The 26,756-nt window shown below is 41.1% G+C and overlaps 1 protein-coding gene across 1 annotated transcript in view; it reads left to right on the top strand.

The window, feature by feature from the left end:
- The window catches only part of LOC140740814 (rifampicin phosphotransferase-like), a 196,223-nt gene that overhangs the window by 160,669 nt on the left and 8,798 nt on the right, over window positions 1–26,756 (top strand). Inside the window, exons 27-34 of the mRNA XM_073070343.1 lie at window positions 2,644–2,732; window positions 3,223–3,285; window positions 5,896–5,991; window positions 6,252–6,409; window positions 6,789–6,924; window positions 11,353–11,444; window positions 16,738–16,865; window positions 20,254–20,433. Coding sequence (XP_072926444.1) covers window positions 2,644–2,732; window positions 3,223–3,285; window positions 5,896–5,991; window positions 6,252–6,409; window positions 6,789–6,924; window positions 11,353–11,444; window positions 16,738–16,865; window positions 20,254–20,433 — 942 coding nt within the window. The remainder of the gene's footprint in view (window positions 1–2,643; window positions 2,733–3,222; window positions 3,286–5,895; window positions 5,992–6,251; window positions 6,410–6,788; window positions 6,925–11,352; window positions 11,445–16,737; window positions 16,866–20,253; window positions 20,434–26,756) is intronic.

Genomic DNA, 26,756 nt, shown 5'->3' on the forward strand with positions numbered 1-26,756 from the left:
ATCATAACTATGGATATTCAGGCTTTATAGACCCCCATCCCAATCAAGAAGGTCTAGAAGCCCCCCCACTTTTTCCGACATTAAGGAAGTGGAGTTGCTCTCCACTAACACTCCATCTACCTGGCTGAACTTGTTCTTGCCTCAAACAATAGAAATTGTTCTTTTGTCTCTGAATTTCTGCAATAAAAGGTGTAGCCATGGCCCTAGCAGTGTCTGACTTTTTGTTGGCTGACTGGAACAGTCCCTTTTCCAAACCTTCTCTGATACCACTCCAATTTTTTCTGCACCTGTGCAGAATTTATCAATTTTATAACCTTTGCGACAAATTTTCGCCCTTCTCACAATTTCACCTGGACCATTTCTGAATAATCTGTCCATCTCAGGAGACAGACTATTCCACTGATAGTTACTATAAATTCATTACGATTCCCAAAGCTACTTAGACTACACCTCTTCCTATCCTGTTTCTTGTAAAGAAGCCAGTCCTTTCTCCTAGTTTCTATGTCTCTGTAGCCTTTGCCCTCGAGGTGAGACCGTATGGTTTAGGAAGTCTGAAATAGTCCCCTTTATCAGGAAGTGTGACTTCCGTTCTGTTGTGGTTGGCGGAGCCCTATGTCACGACTCCCTGATCCGCTCGTCCTGCCATACTCGTCCTTCCTTACCCCAGACACCTTCCCGTGCCCTTGCAGTAGATATAATACCTGTTGTTGCATCCCCTCCCTTGCTACCATCCAGAGACCTAACCAGCCCTTACGGGTGAGGCAAAGGTTCACGTGCATCCCTTCTAACCTTGTCTACTGCATTTGGCACCGCCAATGTGGCCTCCTCTACATCAGCGAGACTAAGTGCACACTCGGTGACTGTTTCATGGAACACCAACGCTCAGTCCACAGTGGCCATCACAAGCTCCCAGTTACTAACCACTTCACCCCCACCACCTCAATCCCGCCTGTCCATCATCAGCCTTCTCCACAGCCAGGATGAAGACAACGTAAACTGGAGGAGTAACACATTTTATATTCTACAACCCAAAGGCATAAATATTGAGTTTTTCAATTTTATTAACCATCCCACTATTTTTCTTTTACTTTCCTATGCCCCTCTCGCTCCATTCCCCTTCTAAGCCATTTCTGATCTTCCCTTCTGCCTCCTCCATCCACCAACTTCGCACCCTTCTCTTGGTTGGTTCCTGGCTATCTCCCTCCCATTTTCACACTACCCTCCCCCTGCTTTGCTCAGTCTCTTTTTTTAAAAAATTTTCCCCCTCTCTATCTTCCTCCATCTAATCACTCTCTTGTTACTATCTCCTAACTCCACCCCCAATTATCTCCCATACCTGCCTGTTATCTTACACCCCTTCTCGGAACACTAATTACCTCAGGTTCTTTCTTGTCACTCCCCTTCTCTTTTCTATACTGGCCATCTTGCCATTCTTTTCTCTGTCCCAATACAGGGTTTCCACCCAAGTTAAGTGATGATCCCTTTTTGGGCACCAGTACTGCTTGACTCACTGACTTACTCCAGCAGATGTGTTGCTCCAGATTTCAACATCTACAGTCTCTTGTGTCTCCACTAACAATGAATCATTGGCCTGTTTATTAGTATTTGTAAATCGTCTTCTAATACACTTTATAGTTTCAAGACAAGGGAGGCTCTCACTTTTTTCATTCATTCTGGACCCAGTCCACTGCAAAGATTTGTTGTCTGCAATGCTCATCCAGTACTCCTAATATTTTCAGGAGTCCAATGGCAGTGACTAAGCTTGGGGAGTCATATCCAGAGGATAGCCACCCTGAATGTATTGATTGACTTTGCCAGTGGCATCTGTGTCTGTGGTATTCTCAAATGATTTAAAGTTCTTCAAGTAGTTAGAACATTTTTTCCAATGTAAGGAAATAAATGCATTAAAGTATTACTGTAATTAAGTTAAATCAAATGAACTGAGCATTTTAAATGTGTACAATGTTCTTCCATGGGTTCAATCATGTGAATGGGGAGACCTTCATTTCGCAGCTTTCTGTGACACAGAGAAGCTGGAACTGAAGAGCCCATGGAATCTCCTCAGCACCTTCCATCTCTGACGCTGATCTCGATGGTGAGTTCAGTGATGGAAATGTGATTCTGATGTGCTGGCATCTTATTTCCAAAATGGAGAATTCCATATTTCTAAGCATGCATGTAATGTTGAGATGGGTTGAAGCACAAATCTTGGATGGCCAACAGTTTCCTTCAGAACTACAGGCTACACATCAGCACAAACAATGTCCACCTGTCTCAAAAAAGAGAAGATCTGCAGATGCTAGAAATCCAAGCAATACACACAAAATTCTGGAGGAACTCTGCCTAAAACGCCGACTGTGCTTTTCCCCCCACAGTGCTGCTTGGCCTGCTGAGTTCCTTCAACATTTTGTGTGTGTTACTTTAATGTCCACCTGCTTCCTGTGTGGTATCAAAGGAAAGACCCTTTTGTGGTTTAGAAACCTATCATTATTTGGAAAGCTATGGAGAAGTAAGAAGATTTGTAAGATCAAATAATTAAAATTTTTTATGATAAGGCAGAGAAATACTAATTAAAAGCATCAGCATAGTTTACTTTGCTATTTCAGTGAATTCTCTCATTATTTCCTAACATTTATTTGACAGAATGGACTTCAGAACTTCTGGCAGATGTTGCAATATTGTACAGCACATGTTCAGATGTCGTGTCAGCTGATATTCCAGTAGCAATGGAAGTAAGGCAAATCTCAAATTGTTCCTTTTCATAAAAAAGCAATAATAAATCAAATTCCAATATCTCAGTAGGTTTCTTGAGGTTACAATGTAATTGTGAAATATTTTCTTTGCAACTTAATAAAATAGAACATTGAATAAATGACTGTTATTGTTGTAATTTTTATGGTAGTGATGATAAAAGGAGGTTTGAATGAAGGTAGCCCTGTTTTCAGGCAACAAACTAAGATTGTTTGTAACGAAGTTCAAATTAATTTAGCAAAACAGAACAGATTGCACTTCTCTGATTGTTTGGCATGCAAAACTGGGCTGAAATTATGTATCAATGTGCCATTTTATTTAGTCAAGAATTGGTAAGTTTTAGGTTGCCATCTTCTGGGTCACTTTGAGTAGTGCAATGGATGTACATTGGATACCATAAGTATACAAATTAGAGATTTTGCATAATTATAGGGCATCTAAAAAAATTCTAAGCCTCTGCTTTTATTATAGGGAATCACTGAAGCAATTCGAGCCCAAGGAAAGAGTGCTGAGTTTCTCAAGATGAAAGCAGAGGTAAAGAGCTGTTCTGGGTAACAAGTAAAACAAAGCTTATGGATCTATTGTGTTTAACTGGAGCAACCTTGTCACATCAACATCATTTCAAAGACAGATGAGTGGTGCGGTCCCATCTGAACTTACTTTGCAGAGCAATTTTGAAGTTAGTGGAAAATAATAATTGCCTCAACAAATGGGTGATTTACAAATAGACAGTTTTACATTGCCCAGAGTTGAATTGCATTACCATCTCATCCTTTGGCTATAAGATGGATTAGTGTTAACAAAGCAAAGTGTTTCAATAAATAATCTCTCTATACCTTATCCCAAGATGAAGTAACATTCTCCATAAATAGAATTAGGTACAACACGTGAAGAAACAGTAAATAGTAATATTATGTGGACGAGCTGACCATTGGTCCTTAATGAAGGGGAGCACAGTCTGCTGCTCAGGCAACATGACTTGTTTGAATGTATGAATTCTTTACGTAATTTATCATGTTTCCATGTGATAAATTTCGTAACAAATACAGAATTGGTGGCTGCTTGACAGGAAGCAAAGTGTGGGAACAAAGAGAGCTTTTCCTGGTTAGCTGCTGAAGACTATTGGTGCTCCACAGGAGTCTGTGTTGGGACCACATTTTTTGCGTTTATGTCAATGACTTACATGATGGAATTGATGGCATTGTGGCAAAGTTTGCGGATATGAGAATAGGTGGATGAGCAGGTACTTGTGAGGAAGTAAAGAGGCTGCAGGAGGACCTGGACAGATTTGGAGAATGGGTAAAGAAGTGGCAGATGAAATACAGTGTTTGGAAGTGTATGGTCATGTTCTTCAGTAGAAGAAATGATGGGGAAGTCTAAATGGAGAGAAAATTCAAAAATCTTTAGTGTGAAGGGGTTGGGAGTCCTTGTGTAGGATTCCCTAAAGGTTTATTTGCAGGTTGAATCACTGGTGGGGAAGGTATTCATTTCAAGAGGACCAAAATATAAAAGCAAAGATGTAATGTTGAGGCTTTATAAAGCAGTTAGTGAGGCCTCACTGGGAGCATTGTGAGCAGTTTTGGGCCCCTTTTCTACGAAAAGATGTGTTGAACTTAGACAGGGTTCTAGGGAGGCTCACAAAAATTGAAAGGCTTGTCATATGAACAACATTTGATGGATCTGGGACTGTACTCATGGGAATTCAGAAGAATGAGGGGTGACCTCGTTGAAACCTATTGAATGTTGAAAGGCTTCAATAGAGCTTATGTGGGGAGGATGTTTCCTGTGGTTATGGAGTCGTAAGCCAGAGGACACAAACTCAGAATAGAGGGATGTCTTTTTAGAATGGAGATGAGGAATATTTTTAGCTACAGAGTGGTGAATCTGTGGAATTCACTGCCACAGGTGACTGTGGAGGCCAAGTTATTGGGTACATTTAAAGCAGAAGGTGATAGATTCTTGATAAGTCAATGGATAAGTGGATATATGCAGGAGATTGGGTCTGAGAGAGAAAATGAATCAGCCATGATGAAGTGGCGGAGCGGAATCATTGGGCCAAAATGCCTAATTGTGGTCCTATCTTATGGTCTTTAAGAAAGTAAGTATTAGGTCCAGACTTAAATCATCCGGCCCTTATGAGTCTGTTCAAGGAAGCATGAACATCATGGCAGCTCATCTACCTCAGCTCTTTTTTTTCTGCATTACCTCTAAACCTCTTGATTCTCTTAATAGCTGAAAGTCCTTGATCTTCAGCTATCAGTGAAATCAATATCTGAGCCTCCAGGAACTATCTCCAAAATTCACTAGCTGTTCATTGTGGAAACTTCTTCTGATTTCTATGCTAAATAATTTACTTAGACCATGATCACTGTGCTAAATAATTTACTGAGACTGACCAATGGCTTCAGACTCCTCGGCCAAAAAATAACTTATCTTTTATCCACCCAGTTGAAGCTTGTAACAAACTTTGCGGGTTTCACTGAGATATGTTTGTTGAATTTCAGACGTGGATTGTTTAATTTTTTTTTGAGGATTCCTTTTTTTTTGTGAAGGAAATTCCTATGAATTTGTCCTTAATCCAGTTTACATAAGAAATCTCAATTTTCTTAACTTGTTGAATAATGAACAAGGCAAAATAATAGAATTTATGAAACCACTCCTCTTTTCAATCAGGCATAAAGGAAATAGAAATCATTTTGTTTTACAAGTGTAAAATTGATACCAGTGCTGAATATACTAAATTGTAACAATGCCATCTTATTCTGCCTTCTGCAAAGAGCCTTCATAGAAATTTAATTGTTTGCTTTCTTGTCGTCCTCTCAATCTCACCTCAAATGAAATGTTCAACTAGCATATCAGAAACCAGATCAGAAAACCTATATTCTAACATGCCAATGCCTGTACATAACATGCAAATATAAGAATTTAAAATGCTAGAGAGAATTGATTACACGCAACTGAACTGAGGAATGGGATTAACTGGAATTCTCCCATTTACTTCCTTGTAATCTATTCTGCCATAGATTCAATAGGTCCAATGGCCTCTTCCTCAAAAGCATGTAAATATGAGAATAGTTTGATGAAGCTTTAAGTATGTTGCAGAAAAGAAACTGGAACAAATTGTTGCAAACTTTATTTAACCAGACTGCAATATCTTGGCTGCTGTCTCAGGAAAGTGGTGAAGCTGGTCAGATGTTTCAGAATTTCTTACAAAAGCATGGTTTCCGCTGCCTCAGAGAGGTAAGTGTCTTGTTACAATTCAAACCGTGTGGACAACTGCAGTGGATCAGAATCGGATGTGTTATCACTGACATGTGTTGTGAAATTTGTTCTGTAGTAGCAGTATAGTACAAGGCATACAGATTACTGTAAGTTACAAAAATAAGTAAATTGTGCAAAAGACGGATAATGAGATGGTGCTCATGGGTTGGTGAATTGTTCAGAATGGTCCTTGATTAACAGCAGATTGTGACCATTGAGCAAATCCTTTATTATTGCAGGCTGAGTTGCGTGAAAAGTCATGGAGAAATGATCCAGCAAAGCTGCTGCCAGCAATCCAGGCAAATTTACAGGGCACCAGCACTGTTGTCAAAAAAAAAGTGTTGTCTCCGGAGGAAGCTATTGATTCCCTAAAGTCCAACATTACTTGGATTAGAAAGTACGTGAAAATACTTTGGATACCTTACTGATACATACTCATATCGGTCTTGAATTACTGTTCAAAGGTCAAAGTAGACTTATTATCAGAGTATGAATATGTCACCATAGCCTTGAGATTCATTTTTTGTGGGCATTTATGGGAAAATAAAGACATAATAAAAGTAAAATAAGAAAGGGATATACCTTGGGTTTTGGAGTGAAATGGAGAATTACTAGTTGATTACCAGCAATTAAAGAAAATTGTTTATTGTATACCTTCTAGGTTATCATTTTGACCAAGTCATCTCACTATGTGACATGCTGATGCTCCAGTGATGCACCACATAGTATTTCCCATGATTAAGATCTATAGATTCACGTTATTGTTGTCATTACAGAATTGTCCTGCGCTTGTTGTTGCCAAAGGCGAGGAAAGCTGTTGCTGACAGAGAATTACTAAAGGCTGTAGCAATCAGAATGCATGATGTCTTTAAGGTTGCCTATTGGAAGCTGGCCAAACTTATGGTACAGGAGGTGAGGATTCTTACTCACTTATACTCATTGCATGTTCTCCAAAAGGGACTTTCATTTTATATCTGTGCAGGTTAAGAGTAATGTATAACAATACAATTCTAGGGTTGTGTCCATTAGATCCTGTGCCAGCTCCCAAAATGTGATTGAATGATTAACTTCCATGACCCAGATCCACAGATTTAACATTTCAAACACTACCTGATAAATTAAAACCACAAACATTCTCTCAGTGATGGTAAAGGATTCAATGCAATAAAACATAGACTAGCACATCATAGGAACTGGTCCTTCAGTCCATCATATCTGCACCAAACATGACTCCAATCTAAAATAATCCAATCTTCCTGCACTTGGATATCTCTCTCCATTCCCTGCATGTTCATCTGTCTGTCCAAATACCTTTTAAATGTGGCTGGTGTATCTGCTTCTACCACCTTATCTGGTTGAAGGCACCTTCTACTCTTTGCAAAATAAAACTTACTTTGCAACTCTCCTTTAAACTGTAATCCTCTCATCTTAAGTCTAATAGTATTTCAACCCTGGGTAAAGAGACTATTTACCCTATCTATGCTTTTCATAATTTTATGTATTTCTATCAAGGTACCTCTCACACTTGGATGCTTCAGAGAAAGAATCCAAGATCGCCCAACCTCTTCTTATAACTAATACTCTCCAATCTAATACCCTGATGAATCTCTTCCATACCCTTTCCAATAGCCGCCATATTCTTTCTATAGTGAACTGACCAAAAATGCACACACGTGGCTTAACCAAAGTTTAATATAACTGGAACATGACTTTGCAGCCATTACACCCAATGCTTAAAGGCAAGTATGCCATATGTCTTCTTCACAATCTGAACCATTATGTTGCCACTTTCAGTGAGCTATGGATTTGCACCAGAAGATCCTACTATACATCAATGGTCCCAAGGTTCCTAAATTTTACACATTTGTCTCAGCTGTACTATTGTAGTCAACATAAGTGAAAGATCCTGGCAACAAAGATTAGATGATGAATTAACGAGATTTGTCCATGCATACAGAGTTAAGCAGCATTGAATCAGGCCCTTTGCACCAACTGGACCATGTTGACTAAGATGCCCCATCCAAGCTATTCCCATCTGGCACTATTTGGCCCATTCTAAACCTTTTCAATCCATATGCCTGTCCAGCTGTCTTTTAGGAGTTGTTATTGTACGTGCCTCCACTACTCTACATGCAGTGATACAGTATTGACACCACCCATTGGGCGTAAACAAAAAACACCTCTCAAGTTCCTTTTATATTTTTCTCTTCTCATTTTAAACCAATACTCTCTACTTCTTGATATGCAAACTCTGGGAAAAAGACATTCACCCTAACTATGGCCATTAAAATGTTATACACCTCTATAAGATCACCTTTCTGTCTCCTACACTCTAAGGAGTAAAGTCCTAGCTCTTCCAACGTCTCCTTATAAATCAGTACCTTAAGTTGTGGCAACATCCTTGGAAATATATTCTACATTTTTACCAGTTTAATAATATTTTGCTGTTCTACTTTTTACAGAGCAACCAAGACTGAATGCAACACTCCAAGTGCAGACCCATTAGCATTCTACACAACCACATCATGAGCTCCCTACTTTTATGCTCATGCTCTGGCTTATGAAGGCCAGCTTCAAAAGTCATCTTCACTACCCTATCAACCCATGACTCTACTTTGTATGTACTTGTATTCTAAGGCCTCTCTGTTCTGTAACACTCCTAAGGGCTCTACCATTCACTGTGAAAGTCCTAATTCGATTTGACTTTTCAAATGCGACACTTTGTATTAAACTCCACCTGCCGTCTTTGGTCCTTTGACTCAGCTGACCAAGAAGCCCCCACCCCCCACCCCCCATGTAACTTCTGATAATGTTCTTCGTTATCCACTATACCAGAAATGTTGGTGTCATCTGCAAACTTACTAGCCATACCTTGTACATTCTTGTCCAAATCATTGATCTAGATGACAAACAGCAATGACTTCAGCACCAAGTCCTGAGACATCGTCCAAGAAACAACCTTCTAAAATCATCCTGTTTTCCACCACAAATCCAATTGTGTATCTATTTAATTAGCTCTCCCTGGATCCCATGCAATCTAACCTTCCAGAGCATCTTATCATTTATAAGCTAATGTACAATTTCATCTCTTCTATCTCTGGAAGACAAGGAGAAAAAGAGAGAATAAATGTTTTTCATTACGTCTGGACACAACCAAGTGTTTTATAACCCATAACAGATATTCTGAAGTCTAATTACTTGCTATAATTCAGAAATAGTATAAAAGAATAGAATGCAAATTAGTAGTGAAATAAATATCTTCTGTTGAAATAAAAATTGGATTGTATTTCAAATACATTGAGTATGTGCTCCCCCACACCTCGCCACCTCGGTAGGCCAGTGATAAAAGGTTGGTGTCACCTATCTGAGACCCATGCAAATTTTCCTCATTGTGTAGCAGATGATGAATTGTAGCAGCACTCATAACCAACGCATTGTCCCTGAAGTGCGATAATTTGTGTTACTCATTTGCAGGTCTGAACCTGGAGGTTGTATGTAAGTGGTTGAAAAAGATTTATGTGGGTAGGTGGTTCAGTAAAGTGATGAAAAACTGATGATGAGCCAGGTGGAACATTCTTGCTGTTCTGGTTCTGCAAAACTAGGGCATTCAGGTTTCTCTGCAGGAGGCAACTGAAAGGTGACTGAAAACTTCCCATTTCTTGGTAGAATTGGAGAGCAGATAAGTTGTCTATGATCATTCCAAAATGATTAGCATAGAGAATGTTCAAACACATAATGAGCCTTTCAGCCCACCAAAAGCCATGCCAGTCTTTTAGCCTATCCACATTAGGGCCACATCTTCCTAGGCCTTGCCAATTAAAGTGCCTCTCTAAATGCATTTTAAATGCTGTGAATCCAGCACATCATCTGGCAGCAAGCATCAGATATCAGCCACTCTCTATGTCAATGAAAAGAATTCCCAACCAAATTCCTTTTAAAACACCGTCTTCTTTTTGATACTCCCACCATGGGGAAAGAAGGGATTTTAATCATCTACCATATCTATGCCTCTCACAATTTTATATATGCCTTTCACTCCAGGGAAGATGAGCACAGCTATTCCAATCTCTAGCTACAAGCTCTAGTAGTGAATTATTAGAGATAGGAACAGAATTAGGCCATTTGGCCCATCAAATCTACTCCACCATTCCAACATGGCTAATTTATTATCCCTCTCAACCTCATTCTCCTGTCTTCTTTGCATCCTTAATAATCAAGAAACTATCAACTTCCGCATTGCAAACTTTAATATAACCCAGCCATGTGGAAACCAATTATCATAGTCGATATTGCATGTTATAGATGATTATAATTGGTACTGCACATGTAACATTCCAAGAATGAATGTCTCATAATTTTGTAAGTATTTTAGGTTAATTCTCCTACAGAACTCAGCAAAGTGTGCTGTACTCAATTGAAACGCATTTTAGACTTGTCTGAATATGCACCTTTTTAAATTTGTAAACTAATCATTGTGATGTTACAACATGCATTGAAGCTGCCAGTCCACTTATTATTCTTGCCAGAAGAAAGTGGGTAATTTGAAGGATTAAACTTGATCTCCTTAGCACATCGTTCTCTGAAGTCTCCTCCACCTTCTCCACCATTCAATGAAATCATGCCTTATCAGAATTCAACCTAATTTATGAACCTTAGCTCCATATTCCTTTGAACAGGAATCCACAGCCTTTTATCTTTGAGAACTCCACTTCTCTCAGCAGTCATAATCTTGAATTTGAATTGGATAATTATTATTATTACCTCATGAATTGAGATGCACTGAAAAAAGCTTGAATTATTTCAAAACAATTACATTGAAATAATGCAGAGGAAAAGCATAACAGAATGCTCATGATGAGTAACATTGTGAGGTTCAGAGATCATCTTTAAGATACAAGCAGTCTGTTCAGGAGCCCTACAACAGCAGGAAAGAAACTGCACTTTAATATCTTTGGCTCGATGTAAGGAGGAGAAGAGGTTTGGGGCCTTGATTATATAAGCTGCTTTTCTGAGGCAGTCATATGTGTAAAGTTCAAAGCAAATTTATCATCAAAATATATATATGTTGCTATATACTACCCTGAGATTAATTTTCTTGCAGCATTCACAGTCAATATAAATGAAACAGAAGCAATGAAAAACTACCCACAAGATGGCCAGTCAATGTGCAAAAAAACAACAAACCATGCAAATACAAAAAGATAAAAAATAAACAATAAATAAATAAGCAAAATATATTGGAAGTAATTAAAAGTGTGTCTGTAGATTGTGGCAATAGTTTAGTGTGGATAGAATTAACGGTATGAGTGATTGTTATTAAATATTTCCTTGAATTTTCAGGGTCATTTACCAGATGAGGACCTGCTGTTCTTCCTAACACATTCAGAAATTGGACAGATACTTAAGCAGAGGTCAACGTCAATGTTAACCAGGTAGGAAAGATTGAATTATCTCATTTACAAGTTAGTAAAAACATTAGTCATACAACACGGACTTAGACCTTTCTGCTCACTGGAGTCCATGGCGATGATCAAGCACCCATCCATGTACACTAATCACACACCCATCAACAACACACAGCACTCCCCCCCCCCCCCACCCCACATACATGCGAACATAAAAGCATAAGAGATTGAAGCATAATTAGGCCATTCAGCCCATTATGTCTGCTCTGCAACTTCAACATGGCTGATTCATTTGCCCTCTCAAACCCATTGTCCTGCTTTCTCTAAGAAACCTTTCAGGGAAACCATGCTGCCTTTGGTCCATTTCATTGTGTGTGACCATGTACTCCAAAACTTCATCTTTAGTAATAATAATCTTCTTAACCACAGGCTAACTGGCCTATTATTTCCTTCCATCTGCCTCAGCCACTCTTGAAGAATGCAGTGAAATTTGCAATTTTCCAGTCCTCTAGCAGCAGGCCAGAATTTAACGATTCTTGAAAGATCATTGCCAATGCCTTCACAATTTCTCCAGCTACCTCTTTTAGAACCCCTGGTGTATAGTCCATTTGGTCCAAGTGATTTATCCACCATCAGACCTTTCAGCTTGACAAACATCTTTTCTCCTAGTGATAGCAATTGTATTTGCTTCTGTCCCACAACACTTAGACCATAGACCATAAGACATAGGAGCAGAATTACACCATTCAGCCCATCGAGTCTGCTCCACCATTCCATCATGGCCGATTCCAGATCCCACTCAACCCCATAAAACTCTCACCATTTTCTGTCTGATCAGGAAATGATGGACTCGGCCTCCACCACCATCTGTGGCAGAGCATTCCGCAGATTTACTACTCTCTGGCTAAAAAAAATTCCTCCTTACTTCTGTTCTGAAAGGTTGTTCCTCAGTTTTGAGGCTAAACTCTCTAGTTCTGGATACCACAGGAAACATCCTCTCTACATCCACCCTATCTAGTCCTTTCAACATTCGGTAGGTTTCAATACAATACCCCTTCATTCAAATGAATACAGGCCCAAAGCAGCCAAACGTTTCTCCTATATTAACCCCTTCACTCCTGGAATCACCCTCGTGAACCTCCTTTGGACTCTCTCCAATAACACATCCTTGCTGAGATATGGAGCCCAAAACTGTTGACAATACACCAAGTGCAGCCTGACTAATGTCTTATAATGGCTCAGTATTATCTCCTTGCTTTTATATTCTATTCCTCTTGAAATAAATGCCAACATTGCATTTGCTTTCTTTACCATAGACTCAACCTATAAATTGACCTCCAGAGAGTCTTGCATGAGGACCCCCAAGTTCCTCTGCACCTCTGATGTTTGAAACTTCTCCCCATTTAGATAATAGTCTGCACTGTTGTTCATTTTTACCAAAATGCACTATCATACATTTTCCAACAGTGTATTCCATCAGTCACTTTTTTGCCTGTTTTCCAATGTGTCCAAGTCCTGCTGCAATCGCATTGCTTCCTCAGCACTACCTAACCTTCATATCATCCGCGAACTTTGCCACAAAGCCATCAATTCTATTATCCAAATCACTGACAAACAATGTGAAAGGTACCAGTCCCAATACTGACCACTGAGGAACACCAGCAGCCAATCAGAAAACGCCCCTTTTATTCCCACTTGCTCCCTCCCGCCTGTAAGCCATTCCACTATCAAAGGCAGTACCTTTCCTGTAACACCGATTTTATCTTATAAACCAGCTTCATGTCTGGCACCTTATCAAATGCCTCCTGAAAATCCAAGTAAATGACATCCACTGCCTTTCCTTTGACCACCCTGCTTGTTACTTCCTCAAAGAACTTTCCCAACCACTGAAGTTAGGCTAACTGGCCTATAATTTTCTTTCTTTTGCCTTCCTCCCTTCTTAAGGAGTGGAGTGACATTTGCAATCTTCCAGTCCTCTGGGACCATGCCAGAATCAAGTGATCCTTGAAAGATCATGACAAATGCATGTGCTATCTCTTCAGCAACTTCTCTCAGGACTCTGTGATGTACCGGTAGTCCATCTGGTCCAGGTGACATATCCACCTTAAGATCTTTGAATTTGCTTAGCACTTTTTTTCTTTGTGATAGCAATGGCACTCACTCCTGTTCCCTGACACTCATGGATCTCTGGCACACTGCTAGTGTCTTCCACGTGAAGACAGATGCAAAGTACTCATTAAGTTCATCTGTCATTTCTTTGTCCCCCATTTGTCCCATACCTCACCAGCATCATTTTCCAGTGGTCCAATATCAACTCTCACCTTCCTTTTACACTTTATATAACTGAAAAATACTTTTGGTATCCTGCTTTATATTATTGACTAGTCTCCCTTCATATTTCATCTTTTCTCTTCTTGTAGCTTTTTTGGTTGCCTTTTGTTGGATTTCGAAAGCTTTCCAATCATCCAACTTCCCATTCATGTTTACTACCTTACTTCCCTTGGCTTTTATGCAGTCCTTAACTTCTTTTGTCAGCCACGGTTGCCTGTCCCTGCCAGTTGAGAACTTCTTCCTCTGTGGGACATCTCTATCCTGCACATTGTGAACTATTCCTAGAAACTTCAGCCATCTGCTCTGCTGTCATCCTGCCAGAATCCACCTCCAATCCACTTCGGCAAACTTCTCTCATCCCCCTGTAATTCCCTATCTGTATTCCTTGGCAATGCTGATACATGTGAACTTTTGAACTTCCGCCATACTGCTAGTTTGTTCCACAGTGAAGACAGATCCAAAATACTACTTTAGTTCAGGGCCATTTCCTCATCCTCTATTTCTATCTCACCTGTGGGCTGATATCTACTCTAGCCTCTGTTACGGATTCAAACAACAATAAATATATGAGTGAGGCAGGGGTTTTTATAACAAATAACACGTTTATTAAACACTGAAAAACAAACCTCCAAAAGTAAACAAACCACTCACGTAACCGGAAATCAGCTGCTGTACGGCAGCTTAAACAGTTCTTAAAGCAATGTTGCAAAAGCAGTTCTTCAAAGTAGTATTGCAAAAGTTCAAAATGCTTACAGTCCATTTAAGGGAGAGACTTTTTAAGACGATTTAAATTCTCTTTCACGTCGTGTTGCGATTCCCAGTCGAACTACTTTTCCCACGAAGAATTTAGGAAGATGAAGAGTGAAACGGCTTAAAGGCACTGACCTTTCCTTTACAAAACTGTACTCAATCCTTTCTGCTATTCACAGGGATTAACACGAGTACAGTCAATGAATTCCATCCGAATGAGGATCAAACAAGGTCGAACCCGTTTCACTGTCGAAATCGACTTCCCTCGATCTTTTAACTCCCGAACTCCGATCTTCACTCTCCATTGATTCTCAACTAGCAGTATTGTAAAGAAACTGCTGGCAATGACCTTTTAAACTTTAGGCATTAGATAAAACTTCATCTTTCAACTACACTGCGTCATAACATTAAATCACGCAGTGGCATGAAGTCAACATGGCAAATCCAGCCACGAACTGCCCCTCCTCACAGGGAGGGGTCCTCCTTTTATACCCTGTAAAAAAAAAACCTGTCACATGACTTCTACTGGCGGGAAAATGACGTCACTCCACCACACAAGACCATTACTTCAAGTCCAGTATAGCTTCAACACCTGTCACGTGACAAGTACACCACTGTCACGTGTCATGGGTACGTAACACCTCTCTTTTACTCTTTATATATTTGAAAACACTTCATGCCCTCTTTGAAATTATTGACTAGCTTACCTTCATATTTCATTATTTTTTTTCACTTCTTATGGTTTTTTCATTGCCTTCTGTTGGTTTATAAAAGTTTTCCTATCCTCTAACTTCCCACTAATTGTTGCTTTATTTTATTCCCTCTCTTTTGCTTTTACGTTGTTTTTGACTTTCCTTGTCAGCTGTGGTTGCATCATCATCCTGCCTTTGGAATACATCTAACCTGCACCTCCCAGAATTTCTAGCTGTTGTTGCTCTGCCATCACCCCTGCTCATGTACCCTTTCAATCAACTTAGGCCAGCTTCTCTCCCGTGTCTCCATAATTCCCTTTACTTCACTGTAATACGGATGCATCTGACTTTATCTTCTCCCTCTCAAGCTCTCGGGTGAATTCCATCAATTAACTGCCCTCCTAAGGTTTCCTTTACCTTAAGGTCTTTAATCAAATCTGGTTCATTGTATAACACCCAGTTCAGAACAGACTTTCCCGTGGAGGGGTCAACCACAAGTTGTTCTAAAAAAGGCATCTTATAGGCATTGTACAAATTCTCTTAGGAGCCAGTGTCAACATGATTTTCCCAATCTACCTGCTTATTGAAATCCCCCATGGCAATTGTAACATTGCCCTTTTGACATGTGTTTTCTGTCCCCCATTGTAATTTATACCCCACATCCTAGCTACTGTTTTAAGGCCTGTATATAATTCCCAAAAGGGTTGTTTCACTCTTGCAATTTTTTACCTCTACTCAAAAGAATTCTACATTTTCCAATACTACGTCACCTCTAAGGATTTGATTTCATTTTTTAAAATCGATAGAGCACCCCCCCCCACCTACCTGACTGTCCTTTTGATACAATGCGTATCCTTTGATGTTAAGCTCCTAACTATGATATTCTTTCAGCGATACCCACAACATCATACGTACCAATCTGTAACTGTGCTACAAATTTATCTACCTTACTCTGTATACTGCATGCATACAAATATAGCATCTTCAGTCCAATATTTGTCACCCTTTTTAATTTTGCTCTCATGTTACACTGCAACTTACCCTACTGACTGCAATTTTGCCCTGTCATCTGCCTGCCCTGTCACACTGCACGCTGCATCTCGTTGTATTCCAACTGCCCCATCCTCTGGTTCCCATCCCTCTACCAACGTAGTTTAAACAATGCCCCTGCCAATTTTACTCTCGGGCAGGGTTTACAACTTTTTTTATGCCATGGACCATACGATTAAGTAAGGGATTCATGGACTCCAGGTTGGCAACCCCTGATTTAGAGCAGACCAATTAACCTACCAACTTGCATTTATTTAAGATGTGGGAGGAAACCAGTGTAGTGGCAGGGAGAATGTCCACACTCAGCACAAAGGGCATCGGAGATCAGGATTGAACCCAGGTCATTGGAGCAGGAAGTCTGCAGCTCTCCTCGTCGCAATTGTGCGCCGCTCTGTCCCGCAAATTTAGTATCTGATCATTTTATTTTTGGCTGAACACTAATTTTGTAATTTCCATTTTTATGGTCATCTAACACAGGTGTTATCTCATTATTATAGAGCCCAGTGTCGGAGAAAATTACTGGGGAGACAAATGGATCTGCAGTTTACAGAAATTAATATTGGTAAACCTCAGCCAATCGATCAATCTCTAAGTGAGAAGAATGGAACAAAGTTCACATTGAAAGGTAACATTGAACATGGACAGTATGGCACAGGAACTGGCCCTTGGGCCCACAATGTCTGTGCTGATCATGATGCAGATTTTAAAAACCATCTGAGTGCACGTGACAGATCTCCCTCTATCCCCTGTCCATTCATTTGTTTGTCTAAATGCCTCTTAATTGTTGCTACCACTGCCCAGCAGAAAGTTTCAGGCACTTAAATTTATCTTTTACATAAGAAGTGTTGTTTCATAAGATCCTCTTCGAACTTGCCCCACACCTCAAAGCCATGCCATCGAGTATTCCACATTTCCACGCTGGGGATAAAAAGATCATCTCCTCTGACTGTGCCTCTAATAATTTTACACTTTTTTAAAAAAAATCAGGTCACCCCTCAGCCTCCAACATGCCAAAGAAAACACATTTCTCCAATTTCCCCATAACTTCTGCCACCTCCAGCAGGATCCAACTACCAAGCACATTTTTCCCTCTCCCCCCCTTCTGCTTTTCGCAGGGATCGCTCCCTACACGACTCCCTTGTCCACTCGTTCCCCCCCCCCCCCCAAGCCCTTCCCACCGATCTCCCTCCTGGCACTTATCCTTGAAAACGGAACAAGTGCTACACCTGCCCTTACACTTCCTCGCTCACCACCATTCAGGGCCCCAGACAGTCCTTCCAGGTGAGACGACACTTCACCTGTGAGTCGGCTGGTGTGGTATACTGTGTCCGGTGCTCCCGGTGTGGCCTTTTATATATTGGTGAGACCCGACGCAGACTGGGAGACCGTTTCGTGGAACACCTACACTCGGTCCGCCAGAAAAAGCAGGATCCCCCAGTGCCCACACATTTTAATTCCATGTCCCATTCCCATTCTGATATGTCTATCCATGGCCTCCTCTATTGTCAAAATGAATCCAAACTCAGGTTGGAGGAACAACTCCTTATATACCAGCTGGGTAGCCTCCAACCTGACAGCATGAACATTGACTTCTCTAACTTCCGTTAATGCCCCTCCTCCCCTTCTTACCCCATCCCTGACATATTTAGTTGTTTGCCTGTTCTCCATCTCCCTCTGGTGCTCCCCCCCCCCTTTCTTTCTCCTGAGGCCTCCCGTCCCATGATCCTTTCCCTTCTCCAGCTCTGTATCACTTTCGCCAATCACCTTTCCAGCTCTTAGCTTCATCCCACCCCCTCCAGTCTTCTTCTATCATTTCGCATTTCCCCCTCCCCCCATTACTTTCAAATCTCTTACCATCTTTCCTTTTGGTTAGTCCTGACGAAGGGTCTCGGCCCGAAACGTCGACAGCACTTCTCCCTATAGATGCTGCCTGGCCTGCTGTGTTCCACCAGCATTTTGTGTGTGTTTTCTCCAATTTTTATTGCTCTCTATTCATAGTGAACCTCTTCTGCACTTTCACCAAAGCCACCATTTCCTTCCTATAATGCAGTGACCTGAACTGGACACAGTAATTTTAATGTGGCTTAACCAGAGTGTTATACAGCTGCAACATTACTTCCAGACGTTTGTACTCAAACACAGAAACAGCAATGAGGAGCATGCTGTACACTGTCCCTGTGAAGGGTACTGACACAAGACACTGACTATTAACCTCCACGGATAACTCCAGGATTTAGTTTCTACTCCAGTTTTTTAATCTCTAGTGTCTACATTGGGTATGGGGTGGAGATACGTTTCTACCAAAGGTGATTAGGCCGGTTCTTCCCTCCACTAACTTGCAGATCACCCTTGGGCAAGGTGTAGCATCTGTTTAAATCCCTTTCCCCCCCACAGGTCAGAGTCACGTGAAGCCATGGGAAGACGAGGTGGATGATCATAGGAGCAGCTGGTGCATATAATAAGTCCTGTTTATGTGACCACTGACACCAGGCAGACTATTTCCAAAGAGTATTGATAATGGCTGGGGCACCCTCTTGTAAAGACACTGTCAGGAAAAAGGCACTTCTGCAGAATTAGTTACCAGACTAAGATCGCCCACATCATATGACACCGCACATAATGATGAAGATGAGTGTCAACATAATTTAGATCATTCCTTATGAAGCAAATGAAAGAGAGCTCTTCAGTTCTCTTAATTGTCAGGGTTAAACTGTACAAACTTCTCCATTATACATGTAACCTGGGGAAAAGCACACACTCAGGAAAACAAATACTTTCTCGGGTTTTAATTCCTTTACCTGTTTTAGTGCCGGAAGAGGGTCTTAAAACAAATGAATGAACTTACAACCAGTTCTTGCTGTTACAATCTCAGTTTAACCTCCGATTCACACCCTTGTGTAACGACGGATTACGTATGCAGTATAAAAATACATAAAGCAGACCGCACAAAACTAACACAGTACTAATACAGTAGTGGCAATTCTGAAGGAACACAAGACAAACAACATTAGAATCCCCCCAACCCTGTACCTCATACATAGCAGCGAAAATGTAAGCGACTACACCCTTTTTTAGTACCCACGTGCTTAACTTCCAACCCGAGACTAAACATTCACGTTACGCTGTTACATTCACAATCAGTCATGATATAATAAAGTTAGACAAAAGGTACGCTTTGGCACAACTTTTACAAGATATTGCCTGGTAGTTAAATTACAGGAAGACTGACCTACTTGGCCGGTAAGGAACTTTGCAAGCCACGCTATCCAGTGCCGATGCCTTCACTCATGAACATTTAAAATCATCCACATGTAAAACATGTCAAGTTACTGATATTCTCGATTCACCAACAAGCATAAACAAATTCACATGAATGTCGTCAATTAATACTCACTTTTCCTCACCATGCCCAGTATCTCTGGGAGGAACTTGATCCCAAAGCCCCACCAGCTGCTTCTGCAGAAAACAAAATGGTCTCTTGACTATCCCACGCATGCGTAGTGACATCACCGTCGCCACTTAAAGGCACAGACAACTATTCTAGCACTACCCAGCTGGATGCCCAAGTACACATTTAACAAAAATGAATAAGATTCAACGGTCACCCAGTTACATACAAAACAATGGCTAATATCAGGGTTTAATTCCTAATTCATTTCTGAACCAGAGGTGAAGCAGGTCCTTTGTTTTCTTTTTGTCAGCTGAAGGAGCCAATTTCCATCAAATTACATACACAAAATGCTGGTGGAACGCAGTAGGCCAGGCAGCATCTATAGGAAGGAGCACTGTCGACGTTTCGGGCCAAGACCTTATGAAGGGTCTCAGCCCAAAACGTCGACAGTTCTTCCTATACATGCTGCCTGGCCTGATGCATTCCACCAGCATTTTGTGTGTGTTGCTTGAATTTCCAGCATCTGCAGATTTCCTCGTGTTCCCATCATATTATCTTAGTATAGTTGTCAAAATTAGGAAGATCAAATACATATGAAAATCTATATTATATTTTGTTGTAGGTATGACGGTGAGCCAGGGGATTGTGAAGGGAACAGCTCATGTTGTGAGAACTATACAGGAAGCTGGCTGCATCCAACAAGGAGATATCTTAATTACAAGAAGCACAGACATAGGCTGGAGCCCATACTTTCCACTGCTCAGAGGACTGGTCACAGAGATTGGAGGACTGCTATCACATGGTAAGATCTTCGAACAATACCTCTTTTAAACTGACTGTCCCGTACTCCAGCCTCTTGCCCCTTTTCGTCACCTCCTCCTGGTGCTCCTCTCCTTCCAACTCTCCTCCCAGATTCCTTCTACCTTTCCCACCTACACCATTTTACCTGTCACCTTCTAGTTGGTCCTTCTTCCCTTTCCCTCCACACTTTCATTGTGGCATCTACCCTTCCCTTCCAGTCCTGAGGAAGGGTCTCGGCCTGAAATATTAACTGCTTATTCATTTCAGCATTTTCTGTGTGTTGCCCCAAAGGAGCATTTGGAAAGATGTAAAAGAGCTAATGTAATACACTGTGTGTTTTGAGGAACCCTTTTATTGCAGAGATCTGAATTATAATCTCGACGAGATGCAGCACTGGCAATCACGATGCGTCAAGCAATTTTAAAAAAAGGGGTCTTTCAGTCAGCAGCATTTGGTTGTAATGTGATCTTGTAAGTTAGCCTGTTCAAAATAAGATAGATGTTCAATTTTTCCTGATCCAACAGGACGATTAATGCATTGTACTAAAATATGTTCTTACAAATGTGTATTTTATTTGAGTAACGAGATTGTACTCAATGTAGTCCATGTCTTGGATCCACATTGTCCAAAGCCCTTTAACCTCATGGTTCCAGACTTGGTGGCATGGATACAGGAACTGACTGCAATGTTTTCTCTTGTTGGGGAGCACATGGGGCTTTTGGGGATTGCAGGAGGATGATAAAAACAATGCGCAATGTCACTTATCTGAAACCTCTAAGCGTAGCACTGTGCCAGTTAGACCAGGGAGTTGTGCTTAACAGTGGATAATTTCCTGGGGCCTGATGAGACGTAACCCAGGCTGTTAATGGGATACAGGGGAAGAGAACACAGGGACTCTAATTAACATAGTGCCAGCTGACTGGAGTAAATGATATAGTAACTTTGCTCATTAAGGGCAGCAACAATAATGTAGATACTTACAAACGTGACAGTCTAGCTTCATTGTTTAGAAATCATTAGAAACAATCCTGAGGGATAGGATTTATCTGCACAGAAAGGCAAGGAGATTCAGTCTGAGTAACAGAGAATTGGTCCAATCAGAAAGGCCCAAGGGATTAGAGAAATTTGAAAAATTGAATCCCAATTTAGCTTGGTGATAGAAGACATAAGATGATGGTTTAAGAGCAAAGCGGCTGAGCAATGGTAAGCTAATTGCATCAGCCTACACATGGTCTACATTCCCTTTATTCCCTGTCTATCTGTGTGTCTGTAGGTGCAACTTAAACATAGGTGTTGCTGCCACCTCTCCCGGTACTGGGCTCCAAACACCTACCACATTATAAAAAAAATACTTGTCTTGCAAATCTGTTTTGAACTTTCACCCTTTGCCTCCACACTAGGTAGAAGAGCCTGACTCTATCCTATCCATGCCTCTCATAAATGTATACACCTCTCTCAGGCCAGCCTTCAACCTCCAACACTCCGAAGAACACGGTTTTATCCAACCTCTCCTTATATCTAAATACACTCCAATCCAAGCTACCCTGCCCTCAAAAAACATTTCTCCAATATTATCCATATCTCTAATGCACCCTTTCCAATTCCTTCCTGTAATGCAGTGACCAGAACAGCTCATAATACAGCTGCATGATCTGCCAGCTTTATTATTGAATGCTCTGAACAATGAAGTATATGCTGTATATCTTCTTTATCACCCAATTATCTGTGTTGCCACTGTTAGGGAGCTATAGACATAGAACCTAGAAATCTACAGTGCATTACAGCCCCATCAGCCCACAATGTTGTGCTAACCATGAAATCTACTCTAGAAACTGCCTAGAATTTCCCTACTACATAACCCTCTATTTTTCGAAGCTCCGTGTACTTATCTAGGAGTCTCTTAAAAGACCCTGTTGTCTCTGCCTCTACCACTGTCACTACCAGTTCATTCCATGCAGCCACCACTGTGTGTGTGAAGAAACTTACCTCTGACATCCCCCTTGTACCTACTTCCAAGCACCTTAAAACTATGCCCCCTCATGTTAGCCAATTCAGCCCTGGGAAAAAGCCTCTAGCTATCCACATGATCAGTGCCTCTCATCACAAAGAGCCCTCTGTACATCAGTGCTCCTCAAGGCCTTGCCATTGCGATTCAATTTATCACATGCACATCAAAGCAAAGGTTGTGAAATGTATCATTTGCATTAACAAATGACCCAAGGATGCGCTGAATGCAGCCTGTAAGCCACGTATTCTGCCACAAATACAGCATACCACAGTGTTGTAATATGAATATATAAAATGGCAAATTTCATATGTCATTTCTCCAAATATTCAAATGATCCATATCTTGCTGTATCTTTTGAAAACCTTCCTCAGCACCTACAACTTTCATCTGCAAATTTACTGTTCAGACCTGGGACATTTTCATCCACATTGTTTATATACAGGCACCAGCACCAATCCTTAGGAAGCACCAGTGGTTACAGACGTTCAGTGAGAATTACACCCCTCTACCATAACCCCATCTTCTATGACCAAGCCAGATTTACCAACTCATTGATCCCATGATTCTTAATCTAATGGACCTACTTAGCGTAACTGATCTTGTTAAATGCTTCACTGAAGTCCACGTAGACAACATCCACTGCCCTAACTTCGCCAATCCTTGTCACCTCTTCGAAGCCTCAAACACAATTATGAGATGAGATCTTCCGTGCAATAAGTTCATCTTTTCCAAATGCAAGTAAATCTGTAAATCTTGTCCTAAAAAACCTCCTCCAATATGATCTGCAGCACTGATGCAAGGCTCATAATTTCCTGGTTTGTTCCCTTTGCTCCTATACAAAACAACATCGACTATTCTCCACTCTTAGAGCACCTTGTACCTCATTAAAGAGGATACAAATATCTCTGTCAAGGCCCCAGCAATTTCCCACTTTACTTCTGTAACATTTTAATAGTATTTAAAAGAATCATTGAAAAATCAAATATTCCAGCAAAGTGCTTGATAGTAAGGATGCAGTGAAGGGTCTGTTCCTGCACTCTGATGCCATGGTTTCATGTCTCAGAAAAGTCCAAGTTCCCCTGCAGTGCTCCAAGGCAATGTTGCATGGGGAATAATATCATCCCGTTCAGTCCTTAGATTGGATAGCAACGGTGGTGCTAACATTATTTCAGAAAACCTGCTGATCCCACCAATCTATGCCTCTCTCCCAACTCTGCTGAATCACCTAGCAAATCTCTTGGCTCCTTTAAGATCAGTGACAGCAAGATTTTTTTAATCTATTCCTGCTGTCGCATTCCAGTAACATTGAAATCTTTCACCCCAGTTACCCTCACATTGCTGGAGTGCTGCAGTTTTGGCAGTTCCCTGTTCCCTCTCCAAAACCCCAATGTGCACATACTTTCACAGATCACAAATATTTCTACTAAGAGTTCCTGTAGTCTCGAATTCATTGACCTGCTCTGAACCTATAGGACTTGAATTCTGATGCACTGGGACATCAATGTTATTTTCCCCACAGCATCTATATCACTTCAAGCCAGTGAACAACAGGCCTTAGTTATAAGGAGAGGTAGGCCAGGCTAAGTCTTTATTACTGGGAATGCAGGATAATAAAGAGTGACTTTATATAAACTTTTAAGATTATGAGAGACATACTGTAGGTACAGCAATGTGGAGAGTAACACACTTTACCCCAGGGTAGGAGAGTCTAAAACTAGAACCATCAATTTACAGTGAGAGGAATACATTTCTTATTGTAACTTATAATCATTTAAATTGTATTTCATGAAATTTATTGTTTTGTGGCAGCAACCCATAAAATAAAATACTCTTAAGTTTCCCCTCACCCTAAATCTGTCCCTTTTCCCTTCTCTCCCTTTACCATTCCTGTCTTATCTCCTCTTCTCTGCACCTGCCTATCACCTTCTTCTGGTGCCCCTCCTTCCCTCCCTCACGAGGTCCACTCTCCTATCAGAATCCTAACATAAGAAATGGGAGCAGAAGTAGGCAATCTGACCTGTTGAGCCTGCTCCGCCATTCAATGAGATCATGGCTGATCTGGCTAAGGACTCATCTCCACCTACCTGTTTTTTTCCCCATAACCCCTAATTCCCCTCATATGCAGAAATCTATCCAACCTTGTTTTAAATATACTTACTGAGGCAGCCACCATTGCTTCATTGGGCAGAGAATTCCACAGATTCACCACCCTCTGGGAAAAGCAGTTTCACCCCTCCTCTCCCGAATTTTGAGGCTATGTCCCCTAGTCCTGGTCTCACAACTTTCCTGCCTCTATCTTATCTATCCCTTTCATAATTTTATCAGTTTCTATAAGATCTCCTCTCATTCTGAATTCAGCGAGTACTATCCCAGGTGACCCAATCTCTCCTCATATCTAACCCCCTCATCTCTGGAATCAACCTGGTGAACCTCCTCTGCACCACCTCCAAAGTTAGTATATCCTTCCTCAAGTAAGGAAACCAGAACTGCACACGGTACTCCAGGTGCAGCCTCACCAGTACCCTGTACAGTTGCAGCATAACCTCCCTGCTCTTAAATTCAATCCCTCTAGCAATGAAGGCCAACATTCCATTTGCCTTCTTGATAGCCTGCTGCACCTGCAAACCAATCTTTTGTGATTCATGCACAAACACTCCCAAATCCCTCTGCCCAGCAGCACGCTGCAATGTTTTACCATCTAAATAATAATCTGCTCTTTCATTTTTTCTTCCAAAGTGGATGACCTCGCATTTACCAACTTTGTACTCCATCTGCCAGACCCTTGCCCACTCACTTCACCTATCTATATCTCTCAGCAGGCTCTCTGTATCTTCTGCACAATTTGCTTTTCCATTCAATTTAGTATCATCAGCAGACTTAGATACCCTACACTTGGACCCCTCTGTACATGTATATCATGAAAAGTTTTGGGCCCAGCACCCACTCCTGCGACACACCACTCACCACTGATTGCCAACCAGAGTAACACCAGGAATCCTAACTCTCTGCTTTTTATTAGTTAACCAATCCTCTATCCATGCTAATACATTACCACCCATTCTATGCATCCTTATGGATTTGTCTTTTATGAGGCACCTTATTGAACGCCTTCTAGAAATTCAAATAAATAACTTTCATCTGTTCCCCTCACTCCACTGCGCTCATTGTATCCTCAAAGAACTTCAGTAAGTTTGTCAAACTGGACCTGCCTTTGCTGAATCTTTGCTGTGACTGCCCGATGGATCCATTTCTTTCCAGGTGCCTCGCTATATTTTCTTTAATAATAGTTTCAAGCTTTTTCCCAAGTACAGATGTTAAACTAACTGGCCTATACTTACCTGCTTTTTGTCTACATCATTTTTTGAACAGTGGCATGACATTCACCATCTTCCAATCTGCCAGGTCCTGCCCAGAGTCCAGAGAATTTTGGTAAATTATTACCAAAGCCTCTACTATAACTTGTGCTATTTCTTTCAGTACCCCAGGATGCATTCCATCAGGACCAGGGGACTTATCTATCTTCAAGCCCGCAAGTTTGCTCAGCACTACCTCTTTAGTGATAGTTATTGTATCGAGGTCCTCAGCTCTTATCGCATTCATAACATCCCTCTTTGGCATGTTAGATGTGTCCTCCACCATGAAGGCCAATGCAAAACAGTCATTCAAAGCCTCTGCCATTTCCTCATTGCCCAATATCAATTCCCCACTTCTCATACTCCAAGGGACCCATGTTCACTTCTTCTTCAACCCTTTGCCTTTTCCACCTGTCACCTCCCAGTTTCTCACTTCTTCACCCCTCACCTAGCTTCACTTACCATCTTCTAACTTGTACTACTTCCTCTCCCCGCAACTCCTTATGCTGGCTTCTTCCCACTTCCTGTCCAGACCTGATGATGGGTCTCAGTCCGAAACATCAATTACTTATTCCTATCTATGGATGCTGCCTGACCTACTGAGTTCCTCCAGCATTGTGTGTGTTACTCTGCAGAACCTTTAGTGCATAAGAAACATATTCCGGTCAAACTAAATACACCTGATTCTGGTTCAAAAGGGACCTGAGGGGCAACTTTTTCCACACAGCGGTTGATGAGTATATGGAGCGAACTACCTGAGGAAACACGTACAATACTAATCTTTAAGAAGCACTGTATCGATAAATGTGGAGGCAAGGAGATGTACAGGCTGAACACAGGAAACTGGTATTTGCTGTTTGGGCTTTATGGTTAGTGTGGACTTTCTAACCATAAGGCCTGTATTCATGCTGTATTGCTTTAGGACCTCGACACACCCCAGATGTACTAGTATCCCAGGCAAGG

The sequence above is a fragment of the Hemitrygon akajei genome, chromosome 17 (assembly GCF_048418815.1).
Source record: "Hemitrygon akajei chromosome 17, sHemAka1.3, whole genome shotgun sequence".
Taxonomy (NCBI): Eukaryota; Metazoa; Chordata; class Chondrichthyes; order Myliobatiformes; family Dasyatidae; genus Hemitrygon; species Hemitrygon akajei.